Here is a 19892-nt window from a genome sequence, read left to right on the forward strand (position 1 = left end):
CATGGAGAGGGGACAAGAGTGACCACTGCTCCTGCTGCTGCTCACATGGAGAGGGGACAAGAGTGACCACTGCTCCTACTGCTGCTCACATGGAGAGGGGACAAGAGTGACCACTGCTCCTACTGCTGCTCACATGGAGAGGGGACAAGAGTGACCACTGCTCCTGCTGCTCACATGGAGAGGGGACAAGAGTGACCACTGCTCCTGCTGCTCACATGGAGAGGGGACAAGAGTGACCACTGCTCCTGCTGCTCATATGGAGAGGGGACAAGAGTGACCACTGCTCCTGCTGCTCACATGGAGAGGGGACAAGAGTGACCACTGCTCCTGCTGCTCACATGGAGAGGGGACAAGAGTGACCACTGCTCCTGCTGCTCACATGGAGAGGGGACGAGCGCCAAGGTTTCCCCGCAGCGTCATGGGTGGCCGCACCGCCCGCCTCGCGCTCGCCTGCTCAGGCCCCATCGAGGCCCTATATCGGGCCCGGGGAGTGTTATCCGAGTGGAGGAGGCGGAGGGGTCCGGAGACAGACGCGGGGCCTGGGGGAGGCGGACGCGGGGGCCGGGGGCACGGGGCTGGCGGGACGCGGGGGCCGGGGGCACGGGGCTGGCGGGACGCGGGGGCCGGGGGCACGGGGGAGGCGGGACGCGGGGGCCGGGGGCACGGGGCTGGCGGGACGCGGGGCCGGGGGCACGGGGCTGGCGGGACGCGGGGGCCGGGGGCACGGGGGAGGCGGGACGCGGGGCCGGGGACACGGGGCTGGCGGGACGCGGGGCCGGGGGCACGGGGGAGGCGGACGCGGGGCCGGGGACACGGGGGAGGCGGACGCGGGGCCGGGGGCACGGGGGAGGCGGACGCGGGGCCGGGGACACGGGGGAGGCGGACGCGGGGCCGGGGGCACGGGGGAGGCGGACGCGGGGCCGGGGGCACGGGGGAGGCGGACGCGGGGGCCGGGGGCACGGGGCTGGCGGGACGCGGGGGCCGGGGGCACGGGGGAGGCGGACGCGGGGCCGGGGACACGGGGGAGGCGGACGCGGGGCCGGGGGCACGGGGGAGGCGGACGCGGGGCCGGGGGCACGGGGGAGGCGGACGCGGGGGCCGGGGGCACGGGGCTGGCGGGACGCGGGGGCCGGGGGCACGGGGGAGGCGGACGCGGGGGCCGGGGGCACGGGGGAGGCGGACGCGGGGGCCGGGGGCACGGGGGAGGCGGGACGCGGGGCCGGGGACACGGGGGAGGCGGACGCGGGGCCGGGGCCACGGGGGAGGCGGACGCGGGGCCGGGGCCGGGGGAGGCGGACGCGGGGCCGGGGCCGGGGGCACGGGGGAGGCGGACGCGGGGCCGGGGCCGGGGACACGGGGGAGGCGGACGCGGGGCCGGGGCCGGGGCCCCGCGGGCCGAGCCGGGAGGGCGGAAGGCTGCGTGCACAGGCCGAAGGCCTCGCCGGAGTCTGCGGAGCCGTCGCCGTCGGGGTCAGCGCCTCCGGCCGCGGCGTCCGGGCGCCGACCTCGACCGGGGTTCGAGTCCCGGCACCAGCCAGGGCCGCTTCCCGCTTCCGAGCCGGGAGAACCGCGAGGGTCGGTTCTCGGGGCCCGGGCGCCGCCTCCGTCCCGGCTGTGAGCCCGTCGTTCCCGGGAGCCCCGGACAGCGGCCGTCCTGGGAAACGCTGGCCGTCGGGAACGCGGCGAGTCCCAGACCACCGGGCCGGCGCCTGCGCGGCCGCGCGCCCAACGCGCACGCGCGCCGCTCCCCCTGCGCCGCCTCCGCTCGTGCCCGCGAGAGCCAGGGTGGGCGGGGACGCGCGGGGGGGGGGGCGCTGAGGAGCCGGGGAGGGCGGGGACGCGGGGGGGGGGCGGCGCGCTGAGGAGCCGGGGAGGGCGGGGACGCGCGGGGGGGCGGCGCGCTGAGGAGCCGGGGTGGGCGGGGACGCGCGGGGGGCGGCGCGCTGAGGAGCCGGGGAGGGCGGGGACGCGGGGGGCGGCGCGCTGAGGAGCCGGGGAGGGCGGGGACGCGCGGGGGGCGGCGCGCTGAGGAGCCGGGGAGGGCGGGGACGCGCGGGGGGCGGTGCGCTGAGGAGCCGGGGAGGGCGGGGACGCGGGGGGGCGGCGCGCTGAGGAGCCGGGGAGGGCGGGGACGCGCGCGGGGGAGGGCGGGGACGCGCGGGGGGCGGCGCGCTGAGGAGCCGGGGAGGGCGGGGACGCGCGGGGGGGAGGGGCGCTGAGGAGCCGGGGAGGGCGGGGACGCGCGCGGGGGAGGGCGGGGACGCGCGGGGGGCGGCGCGCTGAGGAGCCGGGGAGGGCGGGGACGCGCGGGGGGGAGGGGCGCTGAGGAGCCGGGGTGGGCGGGGACGCGCGGGGGGGGAGGGGCGCTGAGGAGCCGGGGAGGGCGGGGACGCGCGGGGGGGGGCGCGCGGGGGGGAGGGCGGGGACGCGCGGGGGGGGGGGGCGGCGCGCTGAGGAGCCGGGGAGGGCGGGGACGCGCGGGGGGGGGGGCGCTGAGGAGCCGGGGAGGGCGGGGACGCGCGGGGGGCGGCGCGCTGAGGAGCCGGGGAGGGCGGGGACGCGCGGGGGGCGGCGCGCTGAGGAGCCGGGGAGGGCGGGGACGCGCGGGGGGCGGCGCGCTGAGGAGCCGCCCGGGCCCGCGCTCGCGCCCGCGCCGGCTCTGGGCGCTGCTGCGAGGCGGCCGGCGGCGGGGAGCCCCGGAGTCCTGGGAGTCGCCGGCCATGGCTGACCGCGGGTGCCCGCTGGAGGCGGCGCCGCTGCCCGCCGAGGTGCGAGAGGGCCTGGCGGAGCTGGAGCTGGAGCTGTCGGAAGGTGAGCCGGGGCCGGGGGCCCCGCCAGCGCGGCCCCGCGGGCGGCGTGCCGGCGGGCGGGCCCCGGCTGCGGCGGGCACCGGGGCGGGGGCTCCGCGGCGGCCGGCGCCTCCTGGGGCCCGCGGCCTCCGTCCGCCCGCGCAGCGGGCTGCAGGCCCGGCCCGGCCGCCGCCGCCCTTCCCGGCCTGGGAGGCGCCGCCGCCCAGCTGGAGGGAAAGGAACTCGGCCGCGGCGGTCTGTGGAGAACGCCGGGCCCGGCGGCCGGCTCGGCGGCGCGGCCGCACCCGGGACGGGCGCCGGCGTCTCCCGGGGCGCGGCGCCTTCCTGTCCGCGTTGGTGGGCTCGGTTCCCCCGGGACGCCGGCCGGGCTGGGCGGCGAGCGCGGGGAGCGGCCGGGCCGCGCCGGACGGGAGGCCGGAGGCCGCCCGAGGCCTGCGCTCAGAGCAGCCACTTGCAGCCCATCTGAATTCGTGCACAGCCTTGAACCTTCTGTGCCGCGGGAAACTTCTCGACGGTTCGAGGCGGCCAGGTGCTTCTTCGGGAGTGTGTGCTGGGGCTGCCGGCGGGGCGCCGCCTCGCAGGGAGGCCGCCGTGTCCGGCCAGCGCCCGCGTACGCAGTGTTTCTTCAGCTCCGGTGTTGGCAGCTGACTAAAGCGAGTCCCCAAAATTCCCGCTTAATTTGTGCAACGAGTACGTCAGAGAACGAAGTTTCTGTTCTGTAAGCGTGTCTTGGCTGTTGAGTAGGGGTGCCCTGTCATTTAGAGACGGGCAGGGGGCTTCCGTGAGTAAGGGTAACAGGCTGCCGAGTCGGACAGCAGCTCGGGACTCAGGAAACCTGGCCTGACACGGTTCTTTTGGTCAAAATAGGGCAGTGATTTCTTGGCAGATGTATGCCGGGACTGCTTCCGGAGTGCCTGCAGTTTCTGTTGATGTTGCTGCTGGCCAGGACCCCCCCCCCCCCCCCCCCCCCCGCTGGAGATGCCTAGTGATAGGGACTGTGTCTGCGGCAGACAACGACAGACGGGCATTGTCCCACAGTGACTGGCATCTAGCAAGTGTCTCAAAATCTCCACTAGATTATGACCTCTCCAAACTTGGGTTCCGTCAGGGATAAAATGTGAACAGGAGCCTTATTGACATTCCAGGGTTCTCGATAGTGTGTGAAAATGCTTTGAAAAAAGAAAAATACTGAATTTGTAAATTAAAGGAATGCATTACTAATGAAACAGTCTTCAAACAACCAAAATGAAATGTTCTGTCATTTTCCCTTTTTTTTTTTTTTTTTTTGTGTCGGTCCTGGGGCTTGAACTCTGGGCCTGGGCGCTGTCCCTCAGCTCTTCAGCTCAAGGCGAGCACTCTACCACTTGAGCTACAGCGCCACTTCCGGTTTTCTGGTGGTTTATTGGAGATAGGAGTCTCACGGTCTTTCCTGCCCAGGCTGGCTTTGAACTGCGATCTTCAGATCTCAGCCTCCTGAGTAGCTAGGATTACAGGCGTGAGCCACCAGCGCCCGGCTATTCTTTGATAGTACTTAGGGTTAGACTCCAGACCTTGTGCTTACTAGATACACATTTTACCACTTGAGCCACACTCTAAGCCCTTTTTTTGCTTTAAGTATTCTGTATTCTTGGGGTAAGGTCTTGGCTTTATTCCTGCCTGGCGTGAACCACTACCCTATCCTAGGTAGCTGTGATAACAGGTATGTACCACCGTGCTCAGCTTTCATTTGAGATGGGGTACTCCTCCCCTCCTCCTCCCCTTGTTGGTCTCAAACAGAATCCTCTCAACTGCCACTTCCCTATGTAGCTGGGTTTATGAAGGCATGGGCCATTGCACCCAGCCTTCTCATTGTTATTTTTGTGTTTTGATCAGGCAGTAGCTGTAGAAATGGAGCTCCTGGAGTTGGGACTCTCCTTCCCACCTTTAGGAGTGAAAGGATAAACTTCTGGTTAAGAATACTGTCTAAGCTGGGAAGAATAATGTTTAAGCTGGGCGCCGGTGACTCACACCTGTAATCCTAGCTACTCAGGAGGCTGAACTCTGAGGATCATTGTTTGAAGCCAGCCTGAGCAGCAAAGTCCATGAGAATCTTACCTCCAATAAACTATCCTCAAAAAGTCAGCAGTGGAACTCTGGCCCCAGTGGTAGAGTGCTAGCCTTGAGCAGGAGGAAGCTGCGGGGATACCTAGGCTCTAAGTCCAAACCTTAGAACTGGCACAAAAAATGAAAAAGAATAATGCCTGTGTTGGGGATGTGACTCAAATGGTAGAATGCAAGGTACTGAGATCAAACTCCAGTACTATAAAAAAGAACACATTTGTCTGAATGAGAGTTTGAAAATTGGAGTTGCTACTGCTAGGTAGGTTAGGGGAAACAGGAGGACTGTGACACAGTCAAGGTCTGTGTGGACACAGGTAGTGCTTGGCATCTTGACAGTCTGGAAAGCCTCCCCTTGCTCACCCACCTTCCCCTCCCTACCTGGCCCTCCCCTCTCCCAACATCCTCCCAGATAGAACCTCTCCTCTGCTGTACTATACCTCCATATGTCTTTTTCATTACTTAGTTTCTTTTTCAATATCTTTGATTCTCATTGTACTTAGGGCTGGTCCTTGTGGAAGCTTCTGGTCTAAGAATGTGCTGATTTCCTTCCATAGGACAGGTTTGCTTAAGTTTGGTAATGGATTTCCAAGAGGATAATAAGGAATAGCTATTTTCTTGCTCCTTAACTTTATGCCTGATTCACCCTTTTTAATTGAGGGTTCCTTCAAATTAAGATGAAGAAGAAAGGGCAGCTAAATAGAACTTTATTTTTCTTAGATACCCTCAACCATGAGCATATACAGAATTCATACATAGGGCTTCTGAAAGCAGGTTAGGGCCCTGTAAGGTGCTATATGCCTGTAATCCCAGCTTCACAGGACGTGAAGTTGAGAAGATTGCTGTTTGAAGCCAGCCTGGGGCAAAAATGTTAGTGATACTTTACTTCGGAATACAGGGTAGGTGAAGTCATTGACTTTTATTATCCTAGGTACTCTGGAGGTAGAGGTCGGAAGAGCATTGTTGGAGTCTGGTCTTGGCCAAAATGCATGACTCCATCTGAAAAATAAGCTAAAACAAAAAGGACTGGGGGCATGGACCAAATAGTAGAGTGCTTGTCTAGCATGACCCCGAGATCAAACCTCAATACCACCAGGAAAAAAAGGGAAAGGAAAGGTAAAAAGAAGGGAGGGGGGGAGAGAGAGAAAAAAAGTAGAAAGTTTATGGATGAAAGTAAAATTATTAGGATAGTCTTGATTTAAAAAAATAAATTTCTAAAGTTTTGTATTATACCTGTTACTTGGACAAATTCCTTGGTCCCATCCCACAGCTGGTTTGGCACAATGTCTTGGGCCCACCCCACAGCTGGATCTGGCATACCAGTCCTGTAGTTTTTGAGGTCATCCCTTCTGAACTGGTAACATTGACGTGTGTGATTTGTTCTTTGTTTTATTGGCCTGCAGTGAGTTAGAAAGGAAATTCCCATACAATAGGCTACTTGTATCCTGCTCCTGCTTCTTTATTCTGATTAATAAGTCAATTCTACAGCTTTAATTTGGGTTGATTTTTTTTCCCCCCTGCATTCTGACTTCATTCTGGATGGAGTCAAATGAAAAGAGGTTTAAAGTTTGTATATTTTTATATGTATATGTACTAATCTCTTTTACAAAAAAAAAGCTTTTGCTTTGTCTTTTTTTTTTTTTTTTTTTTTTTAATTCAGTTGTGGGGCTTTAACTCTGGGCCTGCACGCTGTCCCTGAGCTCTTCAACTCAAGTGCTCTACCACTTGAGCCACAGCACCACTTCCGGTCTTCTGGTGGTTTATTGGAGAAGAGTCTCACGGACTTTCCTGCCTGGGCTGGCTTTGAACTGCAATCCTCAGATCTCAGCTTCCTGAGTAGCTAGGATTACAGGTGTGAGCCGCTGGCGCCTGGCTTTGGCTTTCTGTCTTTAATTTCTTTTTTCCGTTTTTTTTTTTTTTTTTTGGTTGTGGGGCTTGAACTCTGGGCCTGAGCGCTGTCCCTCAGCTCTTCAGCTCAAGGCGAGCGCTCTACCACTTGAGCTACAGCACCACTTCCGGTTTTCTAGTGGTTTATTGGAGATAAGAGTTTCACAGACTTTCCTGCCCAGGCTGGCTTTGAACCGTGATCCTCAGATCTCAGCCTCCTGAGTAGCTAGGATTACAGGCGTGAGCCACTGGCGCCCAGCACTGTCTTTAATTTCTTAAAGTCTGACATAGCCTTCATGCCAACAGATGCTTGTTGTGCTTCTTATTTTGTGTTTTGTGCCATATAAATGTTCTGGGCCAGTGTGGTGGTACAGGTCTGTAATCCTGACCTTGAGCATGGGCTAGTGAGTTCCAGTCTGGTTTGAGCTACATAATAAGACCCCGTTTACGGGCTGGGAAGGTGGCTCAGTGGTAGAGCGCTTGCCTTGCAGGCATGAAGCCCTGGGTTCGATTCCTCAGCACCACATAAGCAGAAAATAAAAAAGCCGGAAGTGGTGCTGAGGCTCAAGTGGTAGAGCACTAGCCTTGAGTTGAAGACCTGAGGGACAGCGCCCAGGCCCCACTTCTGGACCAAAAAAAAAAAAAAAAAAATATGACCCCGTTTCCTATGACACTTGTCCTGTCATTCGGAGTTCTTGCCAGTTTTTGTTTTTAGAAATGAAATAAGGTTAAGTTAATGGGAAAACCTATTCTGTCACTAGTCTTCTATTTTTTTCTTTCTTTTTTTTTTGTCGGTCGTGGGGCTTGAACTCTGGGCCTGGGCGCTGTCCCTCAGCTCTTCAGCTCAAGGCGAGCGCTCTACCACTTGAGCTACAGCGCCACTTCCTGTTTTCTGGTGGTTTATTGGAGATAGGAGTCTCACGGTCTCTCCTGCCCGGGCTGGCTTTGAACCGCGATCCTCAGATCTCAGCCTCCTGAGTAGCTAGGATTACAGGCGTGAGCCACCAGCGCCCGGCTAGTCTTCTATTTTTACAGATTATTGGTTTGAGCATCTTAGGTTCACAACAGAATTAAAAGTACAGAGATCATCCAGGTATGTACTCCCTGGCCCACACAGGCCATCTCCTCTGTTAGGTACATACTGTATCATTTTGCTCGCATTGCAGCTTGCCTCTGAGTAGGACTAGCGTTCCTGTGGTTTAATGTGCATATCTTTAAATTATCTAACATTCCCAGTATTGCACTTTTCTATGAAAAAGTATAGGGAATTATATACTACTGGCAAATAAAAAAGACACACCAGTTTAAAGCAGATGTTAATTGTATTGTTACCAGTCGTCACTCAGAGGGTCAACTCCAGAGCTCTCCTTCCCATTTTATAGGGGAATTAAGTGTCTTTGCTCTTGAGATAGTGGCTGGGGACCATTATATTCCAAGGGTTCCTTTCGGATGGTGACTTTGTATTTGCCATAAGAAAATAATAGAGGGGCTGGGAAGGTGGCTCAGTGGTAGAGTGCATGCCTTGAATGCCAGCGGCCCTGGGTTCGATTCCTCAGCACCACATAAGCAAAAAGAAAAAAGCCGGAAGTGGCGCTGTGGCTCAAGTGGTAGAGCACTAGCCTTGAGCTGAAGAGCTGAGGGACAGCGCCCAGGCCCAGAGTTCAGGCCCCATGACCGGACCCAAAAAAAAAAAAAAGAAAAGAAAATAATAGAAATCTTGTGGTTTCATCTCCACTAACCATGATTAAAGCATTCAATTTTGGAAATAGTAGAAAAGGAATTTTTACTCCTTTTCAGATTAAAGAACCTTTTCTATAGTATTTATAGTAAAGGACCTCAGAATGAGTCTCTGAAATTCAAAGGATGTCCTTGTTCACATGTAGCTGCCTTAACTCGGAGGTAATTAAGGACTCAAACGTGAGGCCAGAGGGTGGGACCCTCATACAGAGGCACTGGTGAGAGGAGATGCCAGGGACATGCGTGCACAGAAGAGAGGCACCGAGGACAGAGTGAGATGTGACTGCCACTCGAGCCAAGGGGGTCCTTGCTAGAGTCAGCCCTCCTGGCACCTTGGCCTTGGGCTTCCAGTTGATAAAACGTGAAAAGTGATTTGTTTTTTTTGGTTTCACTCCACTCTGTGTACTTTGCTATGCCTGTCCAGGTGAATGGAGCTATGCAGTGTGTCTTTCTGTTGCCCAACAGGTTCAATAGACCAAGCAGGAGGCTCACCGCCTTATGAAGTGAGAGACAACATTGGCAGTGTCACAAGATGTGTCTAGAAAGGGAGTGAGCAGTGAGCAGGCAGTGGCTGTGGTGCTATATGTGTGTGCTGGGAGTGAGGAGAGTCAGGTCAGTCATGGGTGGCCTGTGAGTGAACGGGACTGACAGGAAGTGACATTGTGAACTTTGTTTGAAAAGCCTGTTTGTGCAAAAGCAAGAAGAATGTGACAGACAAGCAAGGTGTCCAGAGAAGCGTGGGCCAGGAGGAAGGGCTGGCAGCTGCCATCTCTAGAAGGAGTCTGGCACTTTCTGTAGAGCTAGAATGTTCTAGGCTGTCCAGAATTGTAGTTGTTAACTACATGTGGCTATTTAACACTTCACTTATGACTAGTAGGATTTGGGAACTGAATATTCACTTTACTTGTAATTAATTACTCTCTAAATAATCCTGTGTGGCTGTAGTCTGTGAACTGGGCAACACCACAAAGTATGAGCTTTGACTTAAGTAACTCTGCTGCAGAGAAAAGTACCAGTAAAATGTTTTACACATGGGTTTCTATTTTACTCTTGTACATGAGAATGAAATGGGGAAAATAGAAATATGCACATACATTCAAGAATTCATAAAACCTTAAAAACAAATGGCCAATTTCCAATATTAAGAAGAGTTACCGGGATAGGCATCTTTGGTGCTTTGAACAGGTCTCCTTAATGACAGAGCCAATAATTCTTTAAGGTATTAGGCAGTAATTAGTCTATGTACTCTCTTTCTCTTTCTTGATTTACAAACATTATTCTGGCAGTGTGTAGAAGGTAGACCTAAAGGGCCTGAAATTAGAGGCAGAAAAGTTAGTTTGAAAAACTTGTGGCATCCTCAGCAGGGCAAGGTGGTTGAATGGAGAGAATGTCCAGATGTGTAGTCAGAAGACTTGTATGAAAAGATCCTTAAAGGAGAGCCTACGGCGACTGGCGTTTCTGAAAAAAGTAACAGGATGGGGTGTTACCCACAAAGATGTGGAACATAGAACATGAATGTGTAGGAGATCTGATGGGTGTGTAGAAAACCAACAAAGCTCTACCTGTCCATCCAGATTGTACACACACTTAGATATATGTGTCTGGCACTTTCTGGAAAGGGCTAGGCTGGAGGCAGAAATTCGGAAATTTGGAAATCACTGTTACACAAAGTGACAGAAGTGAACACGATTTTTTTCTGAATAGAAGATGCAAAGGCTGATGGGGGGTAAGACAAACCTTCAAAGACCCAGGCTCAAAGGAAACAGAATCAAAACCCTACTGAAGGGTGCACAAGAGCATGGGCATCCGCATTGGGGTGGAGAGGGTCTGTAGTCACGATCAGCTGTCGGGTTAAGATGATGGTCCTCCAAAGCTGAAAGAAGCCCACCACAGTCTAGATTTTGGGAGGTGGGGCAAAGAGCCTAGCAGTGAGAACCATCTGATTAGCAGACAAGAAGCTGAGTGCAGGGCAGCCTTTGAACTGAGTCCTGGGTGGGCATAGAGCTGGATTGTTGGTCTAGGTGAAGAAGGAGTTGCACTGGTTTTCTAGTCTACTGAGTCTCCTAAGGGAAGTGCCACAGTTACATGAGAAAGAGATCTCAGTGGGCAAGCTCCACCCTGCTCCAGCCAGAGCAACTTTTCTGCTCACACCACTCTGAAGAATTCATTTGAAGGAAGGTGTGCCATAATGGTAAGTTTCTCCAGTTGCAAAAGTAGTCTAAGTTCATATCGTTTGTGCCCAGTAAAAATTGTACTCTAGTGTGGCTTTAGCTCATCAAGCAATGCTTAGAAGCTTTTTTCCATTAACTGATATTTCATATTTTTAAAAGTTTATTATCAGTTATACATTTATGTAATTGATAACTAATTTGTTACCAGGAACCATGTTTTTAATGGAAGAATCTCATTACTCTCCAAGAATATTCTTAAAAAAATTTTATTGTCAAGGTGATATACAGAGGGGTTACCGTTACATAAGTAAGGTTGTGATTATATTTCTTGTCTAACTTGTAAGTTACAAGTTCATGGTAATTTGTTAATAGTAGCCATTGCATATCTATAATTTGTTAGGTGTCCACCCACTTTAAATTCTGTGACTTTCTTGTTTTTTTTTTTTTTTTTTGGTCGGTCGTGGGGCTTGAACTCTGGGCCTGGGCACTGTCCCTCAGCTCTTCAGCTCAAGGCGAGCGCTCTACCACTTGAGCTACAGCGCCACTTCCGGTTTTCTGGTGGTTTATTGGAGATAGGAGTCTCACGGTCTCTCCTGCCCGGGCTGGCTTTGAACCGCGATCCTCAGATCTCAGCCTCCTGAGTAGCTAGGATTACAGGCATGAGCCACCAGCGCCCGGCAATTCTGTGACTTTCTTAAGAGGAGACAAGTGCTTTTATTGTTAGCTCCTTTTCGCCTCTTGGATTATTAATTATAGTGAGTTAGCAATGCTCTTTGTATACTATTGAAGAGATCCTTACTATTGAAGAGATCCTTCCTTGTCTCATGGCCGTAAAGATAATCTCCTATATGAGTTTTTTAGAAGCTATGTATGATCTTTTATCTTTTACACTGAGATGTATAACTCATCTAGAGATGAATTTTGTGTGTGATGTGAGAAGAATCTTCATTTCTGTTCTGTGTGAGTTTTTGTTGATCCATACCATTTGTGGAAAAGGCTAGGAACTCATTTCTGCTGTTTCAGCACCCTTCCATTCTGTACTATATCACATGCAAGTCTGTCTTTTTCATATTATGTTGTTCAAGTTTGCTTTAGCTAACCTTGGTCCTTTTGGGCTTCCATATGCAACTTAGAATTGCCTTGTCAGTTTTCTTGGAAAAAAACAAGAATTTTGATTCAGATTATTGAGACTGACTCTAAAGATCTATTTATTTATTTATTTATTTATTTTTTGTCAGTCGTGGGGCTTGAACTCCGGGGCTGGGCGCTGTCCCTCAGCTCTTCAGCTGAAGGCGAGTGCTCTACCATTTGAGCTACAGCGCCACTTCCGGTTTTCTGGTGGTTTATTGGAGATAGGAGTCTCAGGGTCTTTCCTGCCTGGGCTGGCTTTGAACCGAGATCCTCAGATCTCAGCCTCCTGATTAGCTAGGATTACAGGCGTGAGCCACCAGCGCCCAGCTAAAGATCTATTTAGAAGGAAATTATGTTTGCAGTTTTGAGTCTCCAAGTTCACAAATATCTGTGCATTGCCTTATGCTATCTTTAACTTATCTCAGTTATCTTTTTGGTTTCTGAGTGGTGATCTTGTAAATCCATCATTAAACTAATTCCTAGATTTAAGATACAGTATTTTTCAGTCCTTAAGAATTAACATGTTTTGATATTTTAAAACTTACAATCTTGCCTTTTAATTCCTTTAACATACTGATTCATGGTCATTTTTAAAGTTCTATTTGTGTTATCTTTCTACTCTCATTTCCGTTTTTTTTTTTTTTTTTGGGTCCAGTCGTGGGGCCTGAACTCTGGGTCTTGGCGCTGTCCTTCAGCTCTTCAGCTCAAGGCTAGCGCTCTACCACTTGAGCCACAGCGCCACTTCCGGCTTTTTTCTTTTTGCTTATGTGGTGCTGAGGAATCGAACCCAGGACCTCATGCATGCAAGGCAAGTGCTCTACCCCTGAGCCACCTTCCCTGCCCCTTCTACTATTATTTCTCATGTTTTTGCTGTAGATTTTTTTTTTTTGTCCGTTTTGGGCCCTGGACTCTGGGCCTGGGCACTGTCCCTCAGCTCTTCAGCTCAAGGCTAGCGCTCTACCACTTGAGCCACAGTGCCACTTCCAGCTTTTTCTGCTTATGTGGTGCTGAGGAATCGAACCCAGGACCTCATGCATGCAAGGCAAGCACTCTACCACTGAGCCACTTCCCAGCCCCCTTGCTGTAGATTATTGCTGTCTTATATTGCTAGTTATTTCCGTTGAAGCCCTAGGGCACAAGTATGTGGAAAAGATTTTTTTTTGTCTTTTTTTGGGGGGGTAGTATCTGGTCATGGGGTCTGAACTCTGGACCTGGGCGCTGTCCCTCAGCTCTTCAGCTCAAGGCTAGCGCTTTACCACTTGAGCCACAGCGCCACTTCGGCTTTTTTCTTTTTGCTTATGTGGTGCTGAGGAATCGAATCCAGGGCCTCATGCATACAAGGCAAGCACTCTACTACTGAGCCACCTTCCCAGCCCTTGTGGGGAAGATTTTTCACTCGAGATCATACCATGTTTGTGCATAGAGTGCTAACCTTTACTTTGGCAGAAGGAGGCTAGATACACACAGAGGAAGGAGAGGTTGTGTGGAGAAAGTGGGTTGCAGTTGGATGTCGTCTGTGAGAATTGCTTTCTTTTTCATTTGCACCCACAGTCTGGTCTTTACATGTACAACAGACAACTGGATACTTCCCAGAGTCCCTTTCCACGGTGAGCTCACAGGCGAATCTGTTCAAGTCTGCTTAGTTCAAGCATTTGGTGGTTACTTTTCATTTAACAGACCCTTCTAGGTAAAAATTTGCCCTTATTCTTTCTTTGTTTTATAATGTCTTTAGATTTTAAAAAGAAAAAGTAAAATACTCAAAAAAGCCTCCCCTTTCTTAAACACAGTCTTTTTAGTTGTTTCAAAGGGGAAGTTGGTCTGAGTCCCATAGTTCTGCCTTCACCACAAATGGAATGCCTCCTCTGAGTATTCAATGTAATAAATGTATATCTTCTGTATCTTCTTAAAAACTCTTAGATAAAAGCAACATTTATAAAGTCTGCTTTTATACAAAAATAGAATAATAAACCTCCAGATTTAACTATCTATTGTATATTCTTCAGTCCTGAGCATAACTAACTTAAACTCTTTAGTCGAGAGGGCTTTGTGTATTAATTCTATATAAGTAAGATACTTGGATATAGAAACTTAATTTAAGACTTGGCACCTGCTTAGAGTATAGGATGAGCAACTGTTGAATGCACAAAGTCCATCTCCACAGATTTCCTCCGTGTTACTCTCCATCGCTGGCTGGTGGCTTGCCTTGCCTGTTTCATAATGGCAATCTGCCCTGGAGTTTTGCAGTGGTGAGGTGTACCTCTAATATGAACTGTCTGTCTGGCAGCAGTTGTGGGTATGCATGCCTGGGGTAGCACAGAGACCCTGGTTTTGGGAACCTGAGTGGTCTTGTACAGCCACAACAGGATCCAGTTGTGTCTTGAACTGCTTCTGCAAGAACAAGGAGAGGACAGCTCCCTAGAATGAGTATTGTAGGTGTGTCCAGCACTGAGGTCCATGACCCTATCCATAGTTCTCTTCGAGATAGCCGTGTGGAGGGGGTCTGCAGGCTGGCTCCTGTCTTCCTGTGCCGGTGGGGCACTCTGTTCTTGGCTACCCTTGGTTTGTGTGGTGTTACCTGGTTGCTGCCTTCCTGAAGTCCTTTTAAGCTATGGGGGACCATTTTTTTTTTCATTAAAAAATTTTTTTGGGGTCTGGTCATGGCCTGAACTCTAGGTCTTGGCGCTGTCCCTCAGCTCTTCAGCTCAAGGCTAGCGCTCTACCACTTGAGCCACAGCGCCACTTCCGGCTTTTTTCTTTTTGCTTATGAGGTGCTGAGGAATCGAACCCAGGGCCTCATGCATGCAAGGCAAGCACTCTACCACTTAGCCACCTTCCCAGCCCCTCACTTGGCTTTTTTGCTCAATGTTGGTGCACTACCTCTTGAGCCACTCCTCTATTTCTGGCTTTTTAATGGCTAATGGAAATAAGATAAAAATCTCAGAGACTTCCCCCTGAGCTGTATTTGAATCAAGATCCTCAGATCGGGCTGGGAAGGTGGCTCAGTGGTAGAGCGCTTGCCTTGCATGCCAGAGGCCCTGGGTTCGATTCCTCAGCACCACATAAGCAAAAAGAAAAAAGCCAGAAGTGGCGCTGTGGCTCAAGTGGTAGAGCGCTAGCCTTGAGCTGAAGAGCTGAGGGACAGCGCCCAGGCCCAGAGTTCAGGCCTCACGATCGGACCCCCTCCCCGCTCCAAAAAAAAGATCCTCAGATCTCAGCTGCCTGAGTAGCTAGGATTGCAGGTGTGAGCTATCAGTGCCAGGCTAGATTTTTCTTTTGATGTGTATTCTTGTGAATTCTAACACATGGGTGGATTTATGTAACTGCCATTATAGTAAAAGTATAGTACAGCAGTTATCCCAGAATATTCCTTATGCCCTTCCTTTGCAGCCATTGCTTCCTAGCTCCAACTTTGACAAGTTTTCTGCAACCATTGGCATGTTCTCTACAATCCTAACATGTTCCCTGCCACCCTGACAGACTTGTTCCCTGTAATCCTTATAAGTACCGTGTGCTAACTGATTGCACCACTCAAGCTCCAATGTTCTCTGTAACTACTGGCATGTTCCCTGTAACTACAGACATGTTCCCTGTAACTACTGACATGTTCCCTGCCACCCTGACATGTTCCCTGTAACTACTGACATGTTCCCTGTCCTTACCATTTTGTCTTTTCAAGACTGTCAAAATGGGATCATACAGTATGCCATCTTTTGAGAACAGTTTCTTTGAGAACAGTTTCTTTAACTCAGTGTAATGTCTTTGAGACTTACTACACTTTTCACAAATCTGGTCCATTCCTTCTTTTTTCTGAGTTGTTTTCTATGACATAATTACACTATGTTCTGTCTGGGCTATTTTCAGTTTGGAGCAATTGTGAATGAAAATACTATTGCCATCTGCATGTGGGTTTTTATTTGAACATAAATCTATTTAAGGCAGATAGCCAAGACTGCTGTTACATGTTTAGCGTTATAAAAAGAAACCTTCTAGGTTGTTTTCTAGAGTGGCTATGCCATTTTGCACACCCTCTAGCAAGAAATAGGAGTCTTATTGCTCCCTAACATGTATCAGCTCTTGATTTTGTCAGAGTTTTGAAAAGTTTTAACCTTTCTAATAGTTATATTGTAGTATTGCATGATGTTTTTAATTTCTGCTTCCCTAATAGAAGGAAACAGTTAAGGCCAGAAATCAAGTGAGGTCCCAGTGGCTCACACCTGTGATCCTCACCACTCCAAAGGCTAAGGACCTGGAGGATTGTGGTTTGAAGCCAACCTGGAAAAAATGTCTGTGAGACTCCATCTCCAGGTAGCCAGAAAAATGCAGGGCTGGAGGCATGGCTCAAGTACAGAGCACCAGTTGTGAACAGTAAAAACAAATGAAAGGCCCTGAATTCAAATACCTGGGGCCAGCTTCAAACAACCAACCAACCAAAACCCAAAACAGATTAAAAACGTAAAAAATAGAAAAAATAAACAAGCAAAAATCCAGGAATTTGAAAAGAATGTAAAAGTAATAAACTCCTAATACAACTGAGGAAAAAAATGTAGCTCATGCTGAGCATCAGTTGCTTAATGCCTGTAATCCTAGCTACTTTGGAGGCTGAGATCTCAGGATTATGGTTCAAAGCCAGCCCAGGCAGGAAAATCCATGAGACTCTTATCTCCAGGCAGGCACCAAAAAGCCAGAAGTGGAGGTATGGCTCAAGTGGTAGAGTGCTGGCCTTGAGCACAAAGTTCAGGGCCTGCGTTAAAGCTTCAGGATCAGCACACACACACACCACATTAAATATGTAGATTACCAATTACAAATTACCAAAAATCAGGGATAAAAGACCCCCACAGAAATTAAAAGGATGGTAAGAGATTGAAGGCTTTGCTGTCCATATCCTTTCAAACAACTTGGGTGAAATGGAACAATTTCTTGATAGTCATGTACTACCAAAACTTACCCATAAAGGGGTAAATGACATGACTAGTCCTATAACAATTGTTATCTCGTAAAAGAATAATTCTTTAATAAGAGCTCAATAATCCTTTAGTAAAATAAATCAAATTTGTAGTTTAAAAAACCTCCCAAAAGAGAAATCTTACAAACTGGTGTTGTTGGCAAGTAGACATTCTAAAAATAAATAATTCCACACGATTGCTTCGTGTGTGTGTGTGTGTGTGTGTGTGTGTGTGTTGGCAAGTAGACATTCTAAAAATAAATAATTCCACACGATTGCTTCGTGTGTGTGTGTGTGTGTGTGTGTGTGTGTGTGTGTGTGTGTGTCTGTGGGTGGTCCTGGGCCTTGAACTCAGGGCCTGGGTACTGTCCCTGTTTTGTACTCAAGGCTAGCACTCTTGCATCTAAGTTACAGCTCGGCTTTTGGTGACTAATTGAAGATAAGAGTTTTGTGAACTTTTCCTGCTCAGGCTGGCTTTCAGATAGCTACAATTACAGATGAGAGCAGGGCGACTTCCATATATTTTTGAACTTTTTCTTTAAAACAATTTTAGACTCATATATAAGAAGTGACAGAAATAGTACATAGAACACATCTAGTGTTCCCCAACAACATACAACCACAACACATTGTTAAAGCCACCTGCCATACGTTATTAACTACAAAGAGGTGTGTGCTTTTTATGCTGGAGACCTTAAAGAATTTAAAAGTGCTTGAAATACAGCAGAAAAAGCCAAGCCAGAGCACAAGGCCCCAGTACCGCACACACAAAGGAAGTGTGTGTCAAGTATGAAATACAATCTGTCTCACACTCTACCAAAGCCAAATAAGCAAGTTCTTCTCCCTCTAGACATTTTTTCTGCATATATACTAACATATATCAAATGCAGATAGTTTTGTCAGAACACATTAATGCTAAATAAATACTGTTTTCAGCTTTCTATTTTTACTCAGTAGGAAAACATTCTTCATAAATAAAACCAATCCTCCAGTACCCCAAGTATCAGGGCAGTTTTTTGTTTGTTTTCATCTGTCGTGGGGCTTGAACTCTGGGTCTGGGCACTGTCCCTGAACTCTTCAGCTCAAGGCTAGTGCTCTTATCACATGAGCCACAGCACCACTTCTGGTTTTCTGGTGGTTAACTGGAGATAAGAGTCTCATGGACTTTTCCTACCTGGGCTGGCTTTGAACTGCCATCCTCAGATCTCAGCCTCCTGAGTAGCTAGGATTATAGATGTGAGGAGCCACCGCACCCGGCCAGGGCAGTTTTTTAAGACTTTCTTTTTCTTCTTTTTTTCCTAGTGAATACTTTGGCTGTCTCTAGTTATTTGCTGTCACACACAGCATGTGGTACCCATCTTGTTCCTGACCTTCACGGGTAATGATAGGCTTTTGAGCATGTGTTTTGAGAAGTCTGGCCGGTTGGTCAAGAGCCTTGGAGCTGTGTCTTGGGATTTGGGACCCTGGGTGAGGCTCGTGTGCAGTGAAGATCAGCTGAAGCCACGTATTTTGTCCTACCTGAGGAGGGGAGAAGAGCCACCTGCCTTGCAGACCATAAGGAAAGTCTATCCAGAGGACAGAGGAGAGTGCTGCTGCCTACTAAAGTTCCTGCAGCACCCTCTGGGACACTCCAGTTCTGTCACTGCCCTGGGGAGCAAGGCACGGCTGTGCATCTCTAGTGTCTGTGTTTCATTGTTTACCATGAGAGAGTTCTGAATTGGATTTGTATTCCTTCTCCACTAGCTTGCCAGTTTTGTGCCTGTACTCCATTCTAGAACCCTGTTGTTCTATATGTAGCAAGAAACTTTATTCTACAGTGTGTGTACACATGCCAATGTGTGTTTACCTGGGTATGTAAAAATACAGTAACTGATTGTACATGAAAATAGAATACAGGTAGTCCCTGACTTGTAAGGGTTTGACTTAGAGTTTTTCAGCTTTACTCTGGTTTAAAACAGTATGTATTCAGTAGAATTTTTTATGCATATTTGAATTTTTATCTTTTCCCAAACTAGTGATACAGATTGTTATCTTCTTGTGATGCCCAGCTATACACTGTGTAAGTATTCTGAGCATGTTTGAGTTAGGCTAGGCTAAGTTAGGATACTTTGCAGATTCAGGGTATCACGTACATTTTTTTTTGACATAGAGTATGTTCAACTTGTGATGGATTTATTAATACATAACTACATTGTAAACTGAGGAGCATATATCTGATTATGTTCAATTGCTTCTGTTATAAAAATGAAATGGGCTCTGGGGTTTAGTGAGTACCAACCGGGAGTTAGTATGTTTAATATCTTGATGTTCTTTGGTACCTTCACCATTTTTTTGGGGGGGGGCTTGAACTCAGGGCCTGGATGCTATCCCTGAGCTCTTTTGCTCAAGGCTGGCACACTACTACTTTGAGTCACAGCTCAGTTTCCAAGTCATCTTCGTGTGCATGTGAGTGTGCACACGTGTGTTTATGTGTATGTGTGTATGCTGGCTTTGGGGCTTGAACTCAGGGGCTACTACTCTCTCTAAGCTGTTTTGTTCAAGGCTAGCACTATATAACTTGGGCCATATATCTACTTCCAGGTTTTTGTTGGTTAATTAGAGATAAGAGTCTCATGAACTTGGCTACACAGGTTGGCTTTGACTCACAATCCTCTGACCTCAGTTCTTGAGTAGCTAGAGTTAGTATGAGCCACCAGTATCTGGCTCTTGATGTTCTTGATACCTTCACCATTTTGATGTTGCTTGAAATGGAACCATAGTGAGGATGGATGGTTTCTAGGAAATGAATACTTATTCTGATAAATGAATTTCTCTGCTTTTACCAGTGGCTTATCAATTTTAGTTTAATATGGCAGCATTTACTCTCCATTTGTCACATTTGTGGAAACAAACTTTATTGCTTGATGATGCTTTAGCTGGGCACTGGTGGTTCACACCTGTAATCTTAGCTACTCAGGAGGCTGATATCTAAGGATTCAAAGCCAGCCTGGGCAGGAAAGTCCATGAGACTCTTATGTCCAATTAACCAGCAAAAAATTGGAAAAAAAAAAAGCCCGAAGTGGAACTGTGGCTCAAGTAGTAGAGCACTGGCCTTGAGAAAGAAAGCTCAGGGAC

General features: G+C 50.0%; 2 protein-coding genes across 5 annotated transcripts in view; one reads left to right on the top strand and one right to left on the bottom strand.

Moving 5' to 3' along the window:
* Window positions 1-416: 416 nt before the first annotated feature.
* LOC138831915 (uncharacterized) lies at window positions 417-2722 on the bottom strand. The gene is made up of 2 exons (XM_070028921.1): window positions 2606-2722; window positions 417-1814 (listed from the first exon to the last, which is right to left on the bottom strand). Exons 1-2 carry the CDS (start codon window positions 2720-2722, stop codon window positions 417-419), a joined length of 1515 nt encoding a protein of 504 aa, XP_069885022.1.
* LOC138832617 (disco-interacting protein 2 homolog A-like) overlaps window positions 2697-19892 on the top strand; it is a 93096-nt gene continuing 75900 nt past the window's right edge. For all 4 annotated transcript variants that reach the window (XM_070030900.1, XM_070030901.1, XM_070030903.1 and 1 more), the window contains exon 1: window positions 2697-2811. In XM_070030900.1, coding sequence (XP_069887001.1) covers window positions 2721-2811 — 91 coding nt within the window. In that variant the 5' untranslated portion in view covers window positions 2697-2720. The remainder of the gene's footprint in view (window positions 2812-19892) is intronic.

This window comes from Dipodomys merriami, unplaced genomic scaffold (genome assembly GCF_024711535.1).
Source record: "Dipodomys merriami isolate MVZ:Mamm:240054 unplaced genomic scaffold, mDipMer1.0.p SCAF_2, whole genome shotgun sequence".
Classification (NCBI taxonomy): domain Eukaryota; kingdom Metazoa; phylum Chordata; class Mammalia; order Rodentia; family Heteromyidae; genus Dipodomys; species Dipodomys merriami.